General features: G+C 36.3%; 1 protein-coding gene across 2 annotated transcripts in view; it reads left to right on the top strand.

The window, feature by feature from the left end:
• Window positions 1–18,670, top strand: part of PIK3CA (phosphatidylinositol-4,5-bisphosphate 3-kinase catalytic subunit alpha) — a 97,457-nt gene that overhangs the window by 59,031 nt on the left and 19,756 nt on the right. For both annotated transcript variants that reach the window (XM_066241845.1, XM_066241846.1), the window contains 6 exons: window positions 367–617; window positions 2,295–2,540; window positions 3,258–3,343; window positions 15,400–15,505; window positions 16,014–16,166; window positions 16,245–16,379. In XM_066241845.1, the coding sequence (XP_066097942.1) occupies window positions 367–617; window positions 2,295–2,540; window positions 3,258–3,343; window positions 15,400–15,505; window positions 16,014–16,166; window positions 16,245–16,379 (977 nt within the window). The remainder of the gene's footprint in view (window positions 1–366; window positions 618–2,294; window positions 2,541–3,257; window positions 3,344–15,399; window positions 15,506–16,013; window positions 16,167–16,244; window positions 16,380–18,670) is intronic.

Here is an 18,670-nt window from a genome sequence, read left to right as displayed (position 1 = left end):
ATTTAGCATCTTTAAGTCTCCGTGAGTCTTTCCCATAATTACCAAAAACTTTTCCACTTCTAAACCTCAGTATAACATCATGAGGTTGTATCTATGAAGTATGCGTGTAGTTTAGAATGGAATTATATTGGTCTCAGGGACTTGTGACCTACTAGTCACAGTTTCACATGCTTGCCATAAAATGTGAGATTTGGGCATGGTCTGGCAACCCTATTAGATCTGAAGATTTACCTGTATTTTATTAATTTGATTATGAGTCCATTTTTGATTATAGTTAAAATAATGGTAGTACATACTTTTGAGATTTGTCTCTTGAAAAATGAAATATATATAGTGATTGCATCTAATAATGTTTTCCTGTTATAGGGCAAATAATAGTGGTGATTTGGGTAATAGTGTCTCCAAATAATGACAAACAGAAGTATACTCTGAAAATCAACCATGACTGTGTGCCAGAACAAGTAATCGCCGAAGCCATCAGGAAAAAAACTCGGAGTATGTTGCTATCATCTGAGCAACTAAAACTTTGTGTTCTAGAATATCAGGGCAAATATATTTTAAAAGTGTGTGGATGTGACGAATACTTCTTAGAAAAATACCCTCTGAGTCAATATAAGGTGAGTAACAAGTTTCAAATTTTTAATTTTTAATTTAAAAAGTAATCACATTGAAAACTCTTATCAGTATTTTTAAAACATACTTTTTGAAAAATAGAAAATAATCATAAGTTTATTTTTATATGGTAATTTTATCTGAGATAGATGACATTTAATTTGAAACAATAGATGCTATCCTTCCTTTAAATTTTATGTAATTAATATTTGGGGATCTAACTGTGTATATGTGTGTGTGTGTGTGTGTGTGTGTGTGTGTGTGTGTAGATAAGCTGGTTAACATTTTTGCATTGGTAACATTAGTTATATCATTATTCAGGTACAAACATTTGATTTGGTGACTATTTAATTGTTCTATGAGGTAATATACAGTATCTCAGGTATTATACATGCAAAATATGCATCATGTGCTTTTCTAGATAGCTCCGGTTCTGTAGTGGAAATTCTCTTATTAGCCAATGGGAATTTTAAATAATACAGAACTTGCACAGAAGGCTTTTCATGTGCCTTTTTTTTAAGGGATTTATTGTATTAAGTTGAATATGCGATGTAAGCAATGACATAAATGTGCCCCTTGTCATAAAAAGACAAACATAAAAACGTAGCAGTACACTATCCCCAAAATATGGGGTATTTCATGACTTTTATCTCCTCCCAAGCAATGGCATTAGCTGTAATTAGACATTTCAAAAAATCCATGATTTGCTATTAATTAAGATATACTATTAATGTTACCCTACTCTCTATTTCTATTCATTAAATAAATACAAGAAGCAACTATACTTTTTCCAAGCATATGCTAAGTCCTGATTTATAATACCAAGCAAGACATGGTTCTGGCCTTCAGATTGCATACAATCTAGTGGACTTATGGGTAAGAAGATAGGCTATTATATTACTTTTTTTAACAAAACAAATGTTTCTCAAGAAATACTGTGACAGAAGAACAAGGGGGCAGCAACCCTTGGATTGGTCATCAATATGACTTAATAGGTGGAATGATAGAAGCTTACTAAATGATGTCACTTTTCCTTTAACAAGTGCAGTGTTTTCATAATGAGTATCCTCTGATCTTTGCTTTTAATTTTTTCTTACAGTTAAGGGTAGAACTATAGTGTCAAAAGCTGACCTCATTTTTTAGTTTTTTTTGTACAGTTTATATTCCAACAGGGGCTTGGTTGAGCCTGTGCCATAACCTGACTCCTAAATGTTAGTTTTGTTTTGTTTTTTAGAGAGAGAGACAGGAAGGGAGAGAGATGAGAAGGATTAACTTGTAGCTGTATCATTTTAGTTGTTCATTGATTGCTTCTCATATGTGCCTTGACTGGGGAGCTCCAGCCAAGCCAGTGACCACTTGCTCAAGACAGCGACCATGGGATCATGTCTATGATCCCACGCTCAAGCTGGTGAGCCTACGCTCAAGCTAGTGACCTCAGGGATTCAAACCTGGGACCTCAGCATCCCAGGTCGATACTCTATCCACTGCGCCACCACCAGTCAGGCAATGTTAGTGTTTTAGACGTTAAATATAGCAACTGTCTAAGAAATGTGGTCTATGTTTGATTTTTTATTACCTTTGCAGTTTAATATGTAAATTCTCTTATAATACTCATACATGTTGCTTTTAAATGAAAAACTATATAAAAATGGCTTCTCTCCATCTTCCTTAATCTTTTACAGTATATAAGAAGCTGTATAATGCTTGGGAGGATGCCCAATTTGATGCTGATGGCTAAGGAAAGCCTTTACTCGCAACTGCCAATGGACTGCTTTACAATGCCATCTTACTCCAGACGCATTTCCACAGCCACGCCATATATGAATGGAGAAACTACTACAAAGTCTCTTTGGGTTATAAACAGTGCACTCAGAATAAAAATTCTTTGTGCAACCTATGTAAATGTAAATATTCGAGACATTGACAAGGTAAATTCATGTTGATGCTTATTATTTTATATAAATTATTTGATATAAACTTGTTATTGAACTAAATATGTTGACCTGTAGTATGTTTTCAGATGTCTAGAAAACCTCCATCAACCTCAGCTATTACACAGCTTATTGTCCTTTGTCTATAATTCTAATATCCACAATTTTAATATTCTAATAGTTCTAATGTTCATAATTCTAGGCTTTTAAAACCAAAGGTTTTACAGAATTTGTCAGTAAAGCCTAACCTGACCTGAAGTGAGGTTTTCTAATGTCTTTATTTATCCCACTACTATAAAAATCCATGTGTTTTGTTGCAGAAATGTTACATACTTACAAGTATTCTAACTTCTAATAGTATGAAGTAATGTTTAGTATATGTACCAATTCATCTTTCTAAAATATGAAAAACTCTGAATTCCATACCTAGTCTGAAAGTGAGCCTATATTGATTTATTTGTCTGATGTTCACCTGAAAACAGCAACAACTTTGCTGAATCTGCATCAGTATTTACTTATTATATAATGTGAAGAAAAGGAGAACTGAAAAGTTACATCTGAACAGAAACTTCTAATGGAGTCTCTCATTCGTATTAGTTACACTATTTTGATTTTTAATATTGGTTCTGTCTAGTATGCACATATGTGTGCATGAGTATGTATGTTATATTTGCATGTTTGTATATTTGTATACACATTACTTTTTTTTTTTAGATTTATGTTCGAACAGGTATCTACCATGGAGGAGAACCCTTATGTGATAATGTGAACACTCAAAGAGTACCTTGTTCCAATCCCAGGTAAGGAAGTATATGGATTTCTGTCTTCAAGAGTTACATTAATGTTTAACAATGTAATCTATAAAAGATGTAGTATAGTTTACATCATTAGTTTTATACAGGATATATAAATTACAGACATTTGCATTTAGAATGTAAGGACTTTCTCTCAAATCACAAGATCATTTTATTGATTCTCTAAATAATTTTATTTGCAGAATTTTTCTGATTCTCTCTTCCCACTGTATTCAGGAGAGAACAAAATCTGGTTATAGTTTTGTACAGATGATTCCCCCCCCCACCTTGATTCATAAACTAGCATTTCATTCTTTTCTTATCTGCTTTATCATTTACAGTAAGAACTGAGAGTTGGCAAACAACTCTAGAGCTAGACTTCCCTGGGGCAGTTTTCTGCATATTACTCCCAGTGATAAACATGACATTCAAATATATTTCCTAGGAGGACAGGGAGGTCTTAGGAACATTTTAAATTATTACTGCCTAGAAATAATGATGAAATAAAAAGTAGTATAATCCAGTAGTTTGCCATCCTACCATTTCTTTGCCTCTCTCTATAGAATCATTTGGGATAAGAGTTTACCCTGAATATAATAGAAACATTCTAAGAGAACTCAAATTGGTATTAAAGATGGATTTTGTGGACTAGCAATTGAGCTAACAGTGATTCATCCAGAAGTAAATTCATAATGAATTTAGACTGAATTCTAGGAGAGTCAAAAAAAAGTTTTGCTCTTGTAATTTAGTTGCTAGAGAAGGCTACCATCCTAGAGGTTAGGTAAAGTTCAAAGAGGTAGTAATCTTCTCTACCTGGAGGAAGGGAAATAGTTTCTCACCCTGCCTGAACCATTAGGTCAGAAAGTACGTCATTCAAGTTAGAACTTAAACACTGTGACAACAAACAAGCCCAAGGTCTTTTTAAAAACTTGATAGAACGACAAAATTTGATTTCCCACACACTGGATAACTGTCACCGGTGAGTGGTATGGTTGTTCAAGGGACAGAAAAACAATATTGGAGAAATAAAAGCCAAATATTTCCAAATTTGATGAAAACTATAAAACCAGAAATCTAAGTTCAATAAGCCCCAAGCAAAAATCCCAAAATAATATTGGGCAGATTTATTCTAGTTGTTTCAAAACCAAAAAGTATACTTTCTTTAAATAAGATTAAAATATCAAAATTTAGTGAATTGAAGCTATTTAAAAAGGACTTATCTTTATTTTTTCTTCAAGAATTCTCTAGTCTAAAAGGTAAAATCCTCATGGTAGTAGTATGAATGTTTAAGTAAAATTTTAAACTTTTCTATATTTACAAAAAACTTATTTATAAAAAAATTAGAGATAAAATGAAATTATTAGAAATGAACGTAGATTTTTAAAATTCTTACTGAGATTAAATGTTTATTCCAAATCAATCTGTACTTTCCAATGTACTAGACAAATTATTTTATGATTTCTTCATAAATGTTTTCAGTTATCTCCAAAAATCAATCAATTTGGACTATCTATATAAAACCATTGCCTAATAAAAAAAGAACTTAGTTGGTGTGTGTATGTGTGTGTGTGGATTTGAGAAGAAGCAGCATGCTTTATTTGCATAGTACTATAAACAAGTGCATTTGTAGGATATAGCTCTCTTAGAAAGTGTGTAGAATATTTCCCATTAACTCTGAGCAAGTCGGAAGATTTAGAAGTAATAAAAACTCTAAGTACACTTACTGTATACTTATTAAATCTTAGAGTATTTTTTCTCCCTGCATGTATTGTTTCTTTTTCCTTTAGAATTCCTCCTTGCTAAGTTCCCCATTTTAAACATGTCTTCTCTGTTTAAATAGATATTTTTTATCTTCATCCATAATTGAGCAAAGATACTAGAATAAATAGAACTTACTATATTTTACTGATAAAGTTTTCTACCTTAGTTTGGCTAATTAAAAATAGAATTTTTATACCATTTTGTTTATTAATTCTTATTTTACTTATAGTTTAAAAAAGAATACAATTTTGAAGCAGCCATTTAGGTCAATATCTAGCACTTGAGCTTTTACAATGGGATAGTTACTCTTCTAATTGATTTACTTCATGTTATCTCATGTAATCTTCACAGCAACTGTATGAGAATAGGTACTATTAATCACATTTCCAAGACAAGAAAACAAACAAAGTGAGGGTCACACATGCAATAAAATAGGAGAAACAAGATTCTACTCTAGCTTAGCGTGCCTTCTGAGTTCATACTCTTAACCATTGCTATAACCTTTCAAAAAAAATAACAGCTATGTATTTTATTTGGCTCTTTACAAATATGCCCACCAGATATAGACATTATTTCACATGTAACATCCGGTAAATTGAAGGGGTTTTATCATTAAAATTTGAAAGAAAATGTATTATCACTTTTTTTTTTTTAATAATTTTATTTTTTTAATGGGGTGACATCAATAAATCAGGATACATATATTCAAAGATAACAAGTCCAGGTTATCTTGTCGTTCAATTATGTTGCATACCCACCACCCAAAGTCAGATTGTCCTCTGTCACCTTCTATCTTGTTTTCTTTGTGCCCCTCCCCACCCCCTATCCCTCTCCCATTACCCCCTCCCCCCCCCATAACCACCACACTCTTATCAATGTCTCTTAGTTTCACTATTATGTCCCACCTACGTATGGAATAATACAGTTCCTGTTTTTTTCTGATTTACTTATTTCGCTTCGTATCATGTTATCAAGATCCCACCATTTTGCTGTAAATGTTCCGATGTCATCATTTCTTATGGCTGAGTAGTATTCCATAGTGTATATGTGCCACATCTTCTTTATCCAGTCATCTATTGATGGGCTTTTTGGTTGTTTCCATGTCCTGGCCACTGTGAACAATGCTGCAATAAATATGGGGCTGCATGTGTCTTTACGTATCAATGTTTCTGAGTTTTTGGGATATGTACCCAGTAGAGGGATTGCTGGGTCATAAGGTAGTTCTATTTTCAGTTTTTTGAGGAACCACCATACTTTCTTCCATAATGGTTGTACTACTTTACATTCCCACCAACAGTGTATGAGGGTTCCTTTTTCTCCACAGCCTCTCCAACATTTGCTATTACCTGACTTGCTAATAACAGCTAATCGAACAGGTGTGAAGTGGTATCTCATTGCCGTTTTGATTTGCATTTCTCTAATAGCTAAAGAAGATGAGCATCTTTTCATATATCTGTTGGCCATTTGTATTTCTTCCTGGGAGAAGTGTCTATTCATATCCTCTTCCCATTTTTTTATTGGATTGTTTGTTTGTTTGTTGTTGAGTTTTATGAGTTCTTTGTATATTTTGGATATTAGGCCCTTATCTGAGCTGTTGTTTGAAAATATCATTTCCCATTTAGTTGGCTATCTGTTTATTTTGTTATCAGTTTCTCTTGCCGAGCAAAAACTTCTTAGTCTGATGTAGTCCCATTCATTAATTTTTGCCTTCACTTCTCTTGCCATTGGAGTCAAATTCATAAAATGCTCTTTAAAACCCAGGTCCATGAGTTGAGTACCTATGTCTTCTTCTATGTACTTAATTGTTTCAGGTCTTATGTTTAGATCTTTGATCCATTTTGAGTTAATTTTTGTACAGGGGGAGAGACTGTAGTCCAGTTTCATTCTTTTGCATGTGGCTTTCCAGTTTTCCCAGCACCATTTATTGAAGAGGCTTTCTTTTCTCCATTGTGTGTTGTTGGCCCCTTTATCAAAAATTATTTGACTATATATATGTGGGGTTTTTTTTTTTTTTTTTTTTTTTCATTTTTCTGAAGCTGGAAACGGGGAGAGACAGTCAGACAGACTCCCGCATGTGCCCGACCGGGATCCACCCGGCACGCCCACCATGGGGCGACGCTCTGCCCACCAGGGGGCGATGCTCTGCCCCTCTGGGGCGTCGCCATGTTGCGACCAGAGCCACTCTAGCGCCTGAGGTAGAGGCCACAGAGCCATCCCCAGCGCCCGGGCCATCTTTGCTCCAATGGAGCCTTAGCTGCGGGAGGGGAAGAGAGAGACAGAGAGGAAAGCGCGGCGGAGGGGTGGAGAAGCAAATGGGCGCTTCTCCTGTGTGCCCTGGCCGGGAATCGAACCCGGGTCCTCTGCACGCTAGGCCGACGGTCTACCACTGAGCCAACCGGCCAGGGCTATATATGTGGTTTTATTTCTGGACTTTCTATTCTGTTCCATTGGTCTGAGTGTCTATTTTTCTGCCAATACCATGCTGTTTTGATTGTCGTGGCCCAATAATAGAGTTTGAAGTCAGGTATTGTTATGCCCCCAGCTTCATTCTTTTTCTTTAGGATTGCTTTGGCTATTCGGGGTTTTTTATAGTTCCATATAAATCTGATGATTTTTTGCTCTATTTCTTTAAAAAATGTCATTGGAAGTTTGATGGGAATTGCATTAAATTTGTATATTGCTTTGGGTAATATAGCCATCTTGATTATATTTATTCTTCCTAGCCAAGAACAAGGTATATTCTTCCATCTCATTATATCTTTTTCGATTTCCCTTAACAATGGTTTATAGTTTTCATTATATAAGTCCTTTACATTCTTTGTTATGTTTATTCCTAAGTATTTTATTTTTTTTGTTGCAATCGTGAAGGGGATTATTCTTTTGAGTTCCTTCTCAGTTGTTTCATTGTTGGCATATAGAAAGGCTATTGACTTCTGTATGTTAATTTTGTATCCTGCGACCTTACTGTATTGGCTTATTGTTTCTAGTAGTCTTTTTGTGGATTCTTTGGGGTTTTCGATGTATAGGATCATATCATCTGCAAAAAGTGATACCTTTACTTCTTCTTTTCCGATATGGATGCCTTTTATTTCTTTGTCTTGTCTGATTGCTCTGGCTAGAACCTCTATTACCACATTAAATAAGAGTGGAGAGAGTGGACAACCCTGTCTTGTTCCTGATTTAAGGGGGAAAGCCTTCAGTTTAGTGCCATTTAATATGATGTTAGCTGATGGTTTATCATATATGGCCTTTATCATGTTGAGATATTTTCCTTCTATACCCATTTTGTTGAGAGTCTTAAACATAAAATTGTGTTGTATTTTATCGAAAGCCTTTTCTGCATCTATTGATAAGATCATGTGGTTTTTGTTCTTTGTTTTGTTGATATGGTATATTACATTAACCGTTTTATGTATGTTGAACCATCCTTGAGATTCTGGGATGAATCCCACTTGATCATGATGTATTATTTTTTTAATATGTTGTTGTATTCGATTTGCTAGTATTTTGTTTAGTATTTTAGCATCTGTATTCATTAGAGATATTGGTCTGTAGTTTTCTTTTTTTGTGCCATCCTTGCCTGGTTTTGGTATGAGGGTTATGTTGGCCTCATAAAATGTGTTTGGAAGTATTGCTTCTTCTTCAATTTTTTGGAAGACTTTGAGTAGAATAGGAACCAAGTCTCCTTTGAATGTTTGATAAAATTCGCTGGTATAGCCGTCAGGGCCTGGACTTTTATTTTTGGGGAGGTTTTTAATGGTTTTTTCTATTTCTTCTCTACTGATAGGTCTGTTTAGGCTTTCTGCTTCTTCTTGACTCAGTCTAGGAAGGTTGTATTTTTCTAGAAATTTATCCATTTCTTCTAGGTTGTTGAATTTAGTGGCATAAAGTTTTTCATAGTATTCTACAATAATTCTTTGTATATCTACGGTGTCCGTGGTGATTTCTCCTCTTTCATTTTGGATTTTGTTTATATGAGTTCTTTCTCTTTTTTCCTTGGTAAGTCTTGCCAAGGGTTTGTCAATTTTGTTGATCTTTTCAAAGAACCAGCTCCTTGTTCTATTAATTTTTTCTATAGTTTTTCTGTTCTCTAATTCATTTATTTCTGCTCTGATTTTTATTATCTCCTTTCTTCGGCTGGTTTTGGGTTGTCTTTGTTCTTCTTTTTCTAGTTCCTTAAGGTGGGAAGTTAAGTGGTTCACTTGGGCTCTCTCTTGTTTGTTCATATATGACTGAAGCGATATGAACTTCCCTCTTATCACTGCTTTTGCTGCATCCCAGAGATTCTGATATGTCGTATTGTCATGTTCATTAGTGTGTATATATCTTTTGATCTCTGCACTTATTTCTTCTTTGACCCATTCATTTTTTAAAAGTATGTTGTTTAGTTTCCACATTTTTGTGGGATTTTTTTCCTCTTTTTTGCAGTTGAATTCTAGTTTCAAGGCTTTATGATCAGAAAATATGCTTGGTACAACTTCAATTTTTCTGAATTTGCTGATGTTGTTTTTGTGGCCCAACATATGGTCAATTCTTGAGAATGATCCATGTACACTGGAGAAGAATGTATACTCAGTCACTTTGGGATGAAATGTCCTGTAGATGTCTATCATATCCAGGTGCTCTAGTGTTTTGTTTAAGGCCACTATGTCTTTGTTGATTCTCTGTTTGGATGACCGATCTAGAGCCGTCAGCGGTGTATTGAGGTCTCCAAGTATGATTGTATTTTTGTCAGGTTTTGTTTTAAGATCAATAAGTAGCTGTCTTATATATTTTGGTGCTCCTTGGTTTGGTGCATATATATTAAGAATTGTTATGTCTTCTTGATTCAGTGTCCCCTTAGCCATTATGAAATGGCCATTTTTGTCTCTGAGTACTTTTCCTGTCTTGTAGTCAGCATTATCCGATATGAGTATTGCTACACCTGCTTTTTTTTGGATGTTATTTGCTTGGAGTATTGTTTTCCAGCCTTTCACTTTGAATTTGTTTTTATCCTTGTTACTTAGATGAGTTTCCTGTAGGCAGCATACAGTTGGATTTTCTTTTTTAATCCATTCTGCTACTCTGTGCTTTTTTATTGGTGAGTTTAATCCATTTACATTTAATGTAATTATTGATACTTGTGAGTTCCCTATTGCCATTTTATATCTTGCTTTCTGTTAGTTTTGTGTCTTGTTTGATCCTTCTCTTTTGTTTTTCTTTCTTTTTTTTTTTTGGTTGTATTCCATACATCTTTCCTCTGTTGCTAGCTTTTTTATCTCATGTGCTTCTGTGGTGGTTTTTTCAATGGTGGTTACCTTTGAGTAATGAAAAGGGTCCCTACCCTGTTCATTGTAGCGAACTATTTTGTGAGTACTTTTGCACTCCATCGTCCTTTGCTACTGTTAATCTCCGTCTTCTCCCCCTCTTTCTTTTTGTTGTTGTCACAGTTTAAATTTGGTTTTATTGTGTTCTTCTTGGAGCTTTTACTTGTGGCTCTGTTTTTTTTTTGTTCTTTGTATCTGATTGGAGAACCCCCTTTAGTAATTCCTGGAGTGGGGGTTTTCTGATGATAAATTCCCTCATCTTTTCTGTATCTGTGAATGTTTTTATTTCTCCTTCGTATTTGAAGGATAGCTTTGATGGGTATAGTATTTGTGGCTGAAAGTTCCTCTCTTTCAGGACTTTAAATATTGGGGTCCACTCTCTTCTAGCTTGTAGAGTTTCTGCTGAGAAATCTGATGATAATCTAATGGGCCTTCCTTTATATGTTGTATTCTTCTTTTCCCTGGCTGCCTTGAGAATTTTTTCTTTGCTGTTGGTTTGTGTCAATTTCATTATGATATGCCTTGGAGTAGGTTTGTTGGGGTTAAGAAAACTCAGAGTTCTGTTTGCTTCTTGAACTTGAGGCTTTAGTTCTTTCCACAGGCTTGGGAAGTTCTCATCTATTATTTGTTTGAGTATGTTCTCCATTCCATTTTCTCTCTCTTCTCCCTCTGATATACCTATTATTCTTATGTTATTCTTTTTGATGGAGTCAGATAATTCTTGTAGGGCTATCTCATTTTTTTAAATTTTTGAGTCTCTTTCTTCTTCTCTCTGTTGTGCCTCAAGTTGCTTGTCTTCTATTTCACTAATCCTCTCTTCTATCTGACCTGTTCTATTAGCTAAGCTTGTTACTTTGTTTTTCAGCTCGTGAATTGAGTTTTTCATCTCTGTTTGATTTGTTTTTATAGTTTCAATTTCCTTGGACATATATTCTTTGTGTTCATTGAGTTGTTTTCTGAGCTCCCTAAATTGCCTTTCTGTGTTTTCTTGTATATCTCGGAGGATTTTTAGGATTTCTATCTTGAATTCTCTGTCATTTAGCTCCAAGGTTTCCAATATATTAAATTTTTTCTCCATAGATTTTTCCTCATCTAGCTGTGTTACCTCTCTTTCTTTTGTATCCATGATACTCGATTTTCTCTTCCTTAATGGCATCTGAGGGTGGTTTTGTTGATAGTATTAATGAGATTTAATAAAGAATAAAAAGTTAAAAAAATAATTAAAAAAATAAAAAATCGAAAAGAGTTGTTTTTTTAAAAAAAAAATTAATAATGAAATAAAGAAAAATAAAATAAAATAAAAATTTTTTAAAAAAGGAAATTATTCCCCCCCTCCTTTTTTCCTCTCCTCTCCTCTCCCCTCCTTCTTGAGAAAATCTTGTGGTGGACTGTGAATTATAACAAACAATGCCTGTGATGAAGGGCCTGATTTGGGGAAAAGTAATAAAGGGGCAAAAAGAAAAAAAAAGAGCGTATGGACCCACAAAAAGCAAATAAGGAAAAAATTTGGGTCAAGAATAAAATGATTTGCTTTTAGGTGTTGGTTGTCTAAGAGTTATGATGAGAGGAATAAGAGGAAAACGGAAAAATGGGGTACAAATTAAAAACTTACTATTGTATTTAGTGGAACAAGAACTAGATAATATGGAGAGCCAGGGATGGGAGCACTGCTAGTGAGTTAAAAAGGTGAAGTAAAAACCCCCCAAAATGCCACAAACATAAGTTTGAGTCCCAGATAAGATAATTTGTTTGTTATTGAGGTTTGAATGAGAGGAGATGTAAAGGAGAAAGGAAGAAACTAATGTAGAGGGAGAAAAGAAAGAGAGAGAGAGAGAAAAAAAGAGGGAACCACTAAAAGAAGAAAAAAGAAAGGAGAGAGAGAGAGAGAATTAAGGGTTTTGGAGTGCAACCCTCATAGAAAGGAAGAGAAGAGACAAGATAATGGGAGATGTAACACTTATGGGTAGTGTAGTTCAAGGAGAGGAGAGAGTAAGACCGGTAGAGAGTTAATCGGCCAAATTGGAGGAGGAAAAAAAAAGTATCAAGAATGAAGATAAGAGAAACAAACGAACAAATATAATAAAATGGGATAGGTTATAAAGTCTGCAGATTATTCTTGATTTTGAGAGGTTATCTTCTTGCTTTTTCTTTTCTCTCCCTCTTCCTGGTCGGTGACTCTGTACCCCGGGTTCTGCCCCTTTGGCACGCTCAGGTAGAGGTTTGCAGTTGATAAGTCTCTATGGCAATGTCATGTATTGTGCTTTAGTCTCGTTGGCAGTCGAAGCTCATTAGCATTTATAGGCTCCGACAGTGAGAGAGTCCGTGTTTCTGGAGCCTTTCTCCTAGTCTTTCCTTCCTCAATTAGTAGCCTGATAATCCAGCTATGGGGTTGCTGCTGCCTCTGCCTGGATAGTAAGAGGCTCAAAGAGCAGGCAACTCCCCACTCTATTTCCACTCAGCACAGGGCTCTGGGTAAGGCTCAGTCAGTCAGAGCTGCTAGCATAATCAGGCGGGCTTTCTGCCCACTCGAAGACCTCTGGCTCTGCCACTCTGTCCAGTAACACAAGCGGGCGCCCACTTCCGGGGCGCTTGGAGGAAACTCTCACTCACTGTCTGCAACCAGGATATCCGGCCAGCAGTCTCATGCTCTGAGTGTAACCCCCAACTGCAGGGAAAAGTTGCAGCGTTGGAATGGAGTCTCGCTCCGTCCCGTGCGCAACTTTTGCAAGGCGCTGGGGCGGCCTGAGATTCCGCTTTGGCCCACACAAAGGCCCCTGACTCTGCCCCTCTGTGCGATAACACGGGCCCGCACTGCTGAGGCACTCGGAGGAATTGCTCACTCCTTATCTGCGCGCGCAAACCAGGATATGAGGCCAGCCGCGTTTCCCTTTGAGTGAAACCCCCACCAGCACGGAAAATTTCCACCGTTGGAATTAGTTCTCACTCCCTCCCGTGCATGGCTTTCCCAGGGCACTGGGGCTGCCCAGAGACTCTGCCCTCATCCCACAGAAAGGCCTCTGACCCTGCCTCTCTGTGGGGCAACACGGGCACCCACTCTCGGGGCCTAGGAAGAAATTCTCGCCCACTAACTGCGCACCGACCAGGAGACCGGGTAAAATGTCTGCTCCGCTTGTCTTTCTTTGTTTGGGTTTGGCGCGAGTGTTAGCTTGTATTGCCCGGGTTGCCACAGGATCAGATTTTCCTCGGCTTGGATCTCCGTGCCACAGCCTGGTTCGGCCGTTTGTGCCGCAGGGGCCTGGATCTATTCACCCCCTTTGCCCGCCTCAGTTTCTATATTCACAGTTACCAGAGAAAGCCGCCCTGTTTAGGTTAGTGAGGAAGGCAGAGCATTTCTTACTCCCTATTTCCTTCGGGGTTTGGTTATATATTTAGCCAATTTTTCACTCAATCATACCTTTGGGTGTATTGCGAAGCATCTGGAAGCTCCAAGTGTAGGTTTTTCTGTTTCTGGTTGAAGATCTTGTTGAGTTTTGGGGGAGATTTATTGGTATCGCTTCCTACCCCGCCATTACTCTGACATCATCCTATTATCACTTTTTATAGAAACTTTTTATTCTTTTCTTAAGAATGTCATGTTTTATTACCTGGGAAATAGTTCTAAGATTCAAATATTTTCTGTTAAGATATTCTTCATTTTATTTAATACTGATTTATTTAAATGAATAAAACTGCATTATGTATAGAAGTAAGTAAATGTTGTGATCATAATAGGAAATTTTTTTTATCTTATTTAGTTTCCCTTTTTTATTTGCCTTTCTTATAAGCTTGTTTATTTTTTAAGTATATAGCACAAATTCACAAAAGTATACAACCATCATTGCACAGTTCAGTGAGTTATCACAAAGTGAATACCCACATAACCCCTACACTGGCCAAGAAATAGAAGTTACCAGTATTCTAAAAGCCCCTCCTCGTATCCCCTCCCAGTCCATTAATCTTCTCTCCTCCCTAAAGGTAACTACTACTCTTTTTCTAACACTATTGGTTAGTTTTGGCTTTTTCAATTTTATATAAATTGAGGACTCAGTGTGTCTTTTTTGTGAGAAACGAGTATTCATTTTCATCATTGTGTATTCCATTTATCTATTCTACTACTAGACATTAAGATTGTTTGCAGTTTTGGGATATTGTAAATAATTCTATTAGCATTCTATGCACAAATGCACACATTTCTTTGATTTTTTTTTTTCATTTTTCTGAAGCTGGAAACAGGGAGAGACAGTCAGACAGACTCCTGCATGCGCCCGACCGGGATCCACCCGGCATGCCCACCATGGGGCAACGCTCTGCCCACCAGGGGGCGATGCTCTGCCCATCCTGGGCTTCGCCATGTTGCGACCAGAGCCACTCTAGCGCCTGAGGCAGAGGCCACAGAGCCATCCCCAGCGCCGGGGCCATCTTTCCTCCAATGGAGCCTTGGCTGTGGGAGGGGAAGAGAGAGACAGAGAGGAAAGTGCGGCGGAGGGGTGGAGAAGCAAATGGGCGCTTCTCCTGTGTGCCCTGGCTGGGAATCGAACCCGGGTCCTCCGCACGCTAGGCCGACACTCTACCGCTGAGCCAACCGGCCAGGGCCATTTCTTTGATTTTATACTTAGAGGTAGAGCTGAGTCATAGGTGAGTTTTAGTAGATTATACTTTCCGAATTGGTTGTATAAATTATACCCCCCCAGCAGCATAGATTTCCTGTGACTACACATTCTAACCACCCCTTGATATCATCAATCTTTATAGTTTTAGCCATGCTCTTATATAGTAATAGCTCCACATTTTATTTCGCATTTTCTGATGACAAATGATATTGGCTCATTTTCCTGTTTATTGGCCATTTGGTTATGATCTTGTGATATGTCTGTTCCATTCAATCTCTGGCCTGTTTTTTCATTTTATTTTTTTCTTGATGGTTTGTAGGATTCACTTATATACTCTGCATAAACTCTGTTTTTGGTAAATTATTTTTTTCTTAACTTGACATAGGTGGAATGAATGGCTAAATTATGACATATACATTCCTGATCTTCCTCGTGCTGCTCGGCTTTGCCTTTCCATTTGTTCTGTTAAAGGTCGAAAGGGTGCTAAAGAGGTAAAGTATTTTAGAAGAAACCATTATATTTACCTTCAGGAATTTTTAATTATACTACTTACTGAATTTTAAGCAAGAAATGGATATTATTTTTCATCTAAAATAAATATTTTTTAAAATTTTAGTAAATAAATGTATCATAGAAGAATACCTTGGAGAGAGCTTCCAGAATTTATTTTTGATGAGTATGTTTTGATGTCATACTGATACAATTTTTTGAACATGCAAAGTGACTACACAAATACTATTAACTAATTACATGCAAATGGCTGTCTTGCTTGCTTTGGTGTGTATTTCCTAATAATAATTAGAGAAAATACTTGTGATTTCAATTGGGAAAAAGGAAAATGAGTTACTTATTCTTTGAAAAACTTAATATGGCTTGTTATACACATTATTAGGGAGGGAGTTGTTGAATTCTCCTTTTTGGAGAAGAAAAGTATTCTGAAATACACCTAATATTTAACCCATGAAGTAGTAAATATTATTGTTTAATTTTTTTTTTAAGGAACACTGTCCATTGGCGTGGGGAAATATAAACTTGTTTGATTACACAGATACTCTAGTATCTGGAAAAATGGCTTTGAATCTTTGGCCAGTACCTCATGGATTAGAAGATTTGTTGAATCCTATCGGTGTCACTGGATCAAATCCAAATAAAGTAAGCTTTATGTTATTATAAATTACAATTTTTTTTTATGACAAACACAACATACATGATTTTTATTCCATCTCTTAGGAAACGCCATGCTTAGAGTTGGAGTTTGACTGGTTCAGCAGTGTGGTCAAGTTTCCAGATATGTCAGTCATTGAAGAGCATGCCAATTGGTCTGTGTCCCGAGAAGCAGGATTTAGTTATTCCCATGCAGGACTGGTAAGGAAATTACTTGAGTTTTCTTAATTATTATCAGTTGTAACCAGAGGATTTGGGTACATAATCTTGGTACAGAAAGGGTTTCATGTGTTTTAGTTACACCATAAGCTCTAGGATAGGATTGCAATACAATACAATTTTCTATATGCTAATATTTTACAGCAGCTCTGCCATTTCTTTATTCAGAGCTCTAGCCTTCCTCCATTTAACAAATATTTATTGAATGCTGATTCTATATATATATTTATTGTATGAAATGTACCAGGTAATAAAGGTGTGACCTATAGAGACCTCCATTGAGTATGCAGCGTAATGGTAAAAATAGACATTAAATAGGTAAAAGCAATGATGTAAGATTATAAACCATGGCAAGTGTCACAAAGGAAAGAACAGTAGTGTGCTAAACATGACTAACTGAGGGGTGGGGGAGAAAGGCTAATACTACTGCGCTCTGAAAGACCTCTCTGAAATAGTAACCTTGAAGCTGAACCAAAGTATAAATATACTGTTAGTTGAGCTTGGAAGCAGAGAAAATAGTTTCACCACCATATCCTAGATGCCCTAGAAAGGAGTATATATAAAATAGAATTTAAATATTGATCTAGTTGTCCGATCTTGAACATAACTTTGGAACCACAATATAACTGGATATAAGGACCATGAACTCTCCCTCATTCCTCAAGGGCAAAAGTGTCAGTGCTAAAAGAAGAGATTTTTGTCCTTAGTTATCTTTTTTTCCAGTTTCTAATTTATCACTTTTTCTTTGGCCTAGCGATAGGTTATAGATAGATGACCAACCGATGAATATGAGGCCAAGAGGTCCTGAGATATGCTTACCATATTTTATATATTCCTGGCGAAATAACTGCAGCACCCAGGGGCAGCCAGCAATTCCGCATGTAGGAACTTTCAGTAAGGAGTTTACAGATCCCTTTGTAAGCTGAAGAGGAATAATAAGCTTTACCCTTCCTGCCCGTGCAGTTTCAGAGATATATACAATGTGTTTTAAGTACAAATATACTTAAAGTCATTACTAAATTTTGTCAGATACTAAAAGTACAATTAATGTTTTTTTTGAGACAGAGAGAGTCAGAGAGAGGGACAGATAGGAACAGACAGACAGGAAGGGAGAGAGGTGAGAAACATCAGTTCTTCGTTGCGGATCCTTACTTGTTCATTGGTTGCTTTCTCATGTGTGCCTTGACCGGAGGCTACAGCAGAGCAAGTGACCCCTTGCTCAAGCCAGCGACCTTGTGCTCAAGCTGGTGAGCCTTGCTCAAACCAGATGAGCCCGCACTCAAGCTGGCGACCTCAGGGTCTCGAACATGGGTCCTCTGCATCCCAGTCCAACTCTCTCTCCACTGCGCCACCGCCTGCTCAGGCTACAATTAACTTTTTTGACATTAAAAAGAAATTATCTTTTTGATAAATGTAGCCACCATTCTGTAAGTTTAATTCCTTGATGAATTGCTAACATTTATCAAGTGCTTACTGTGTACCACATGCTATACCAATCACTTTTCACATATTTTCTCATTTTGTCTTAAAAGCAGTTTCTTTGAAGGTAGTTTCTGTTATAATCCTTATTTCACCAACAAGGAAACAGGCTGAAGGAGTCTAAATAATATAATGTCACTTTTTAATAAGTATTGAGCATCTTAACCATTCTGTTATAACTGAACAGGAATTCCTTAGTTTTAAATTGGGGTTGAAATACTGATAAGCATCCCCATGACATGTCCATATCCCTATCTAATTAGTTATACCTGTAACTGGAAGGAAAAAGATGATGTCAAAATTTAATAACACCTTGGATTCACTGTTCTGATTGGTATCTGTAAGTGTAAAAATAGAAATGTTACAAATGTGAAGCAAAATAGATGGCCATTCTCTAACAAAATTATGAGGCATCAAAGTTTTCAGAAATACTGCATTTTGACATTCAAGTATGAGAAGAAACAAAAGTAATGATAATGTAGAACCTTTTAGATAATATATGTAAAACCTGGACTCAGAATTTACAAGGTAGATATGTTCCAGGCTCATGCATGACAGTTGATGAGCAAGCAATCAGTTGCATTCAAGGGATGTTACTTATTTTGCATTATAACATTGGTTTTACGATATTTAAATTTTTATCAAGATGTCATATAATTGTTTTTTACCTCACTTTACTCTTCTATACATTACCCTATATTAAAAATATAAACAAATAAAAACAAGTAAATAATATAAAAGAGCTAAAAAGAAGAAGGGTCCATGGGCCCAGATTGTAAATGATAATGACTACT

This window comes from Saccopteryx bilineata, chromosome 8 (assembly GCF_036850765.1).
Source record: "Saccopteryx bilineata isolate mSacBil1 chromosome 8, mSacBil1_pri_phased_curated, whole genome shotgun sequence".
Classification (NCBI taxonomy): domain Eukaryota; kingdom Metazoa; phylum Chordata; class Mammalia; order Chiroptera; family Emballonuridae; genus Saccopteryx; species Saccopteryx bilineata.
Note: the sequence above shows the minus strand (reverse complement) of the source record. Positions and strands in the feature narration are given on the sequence as shown.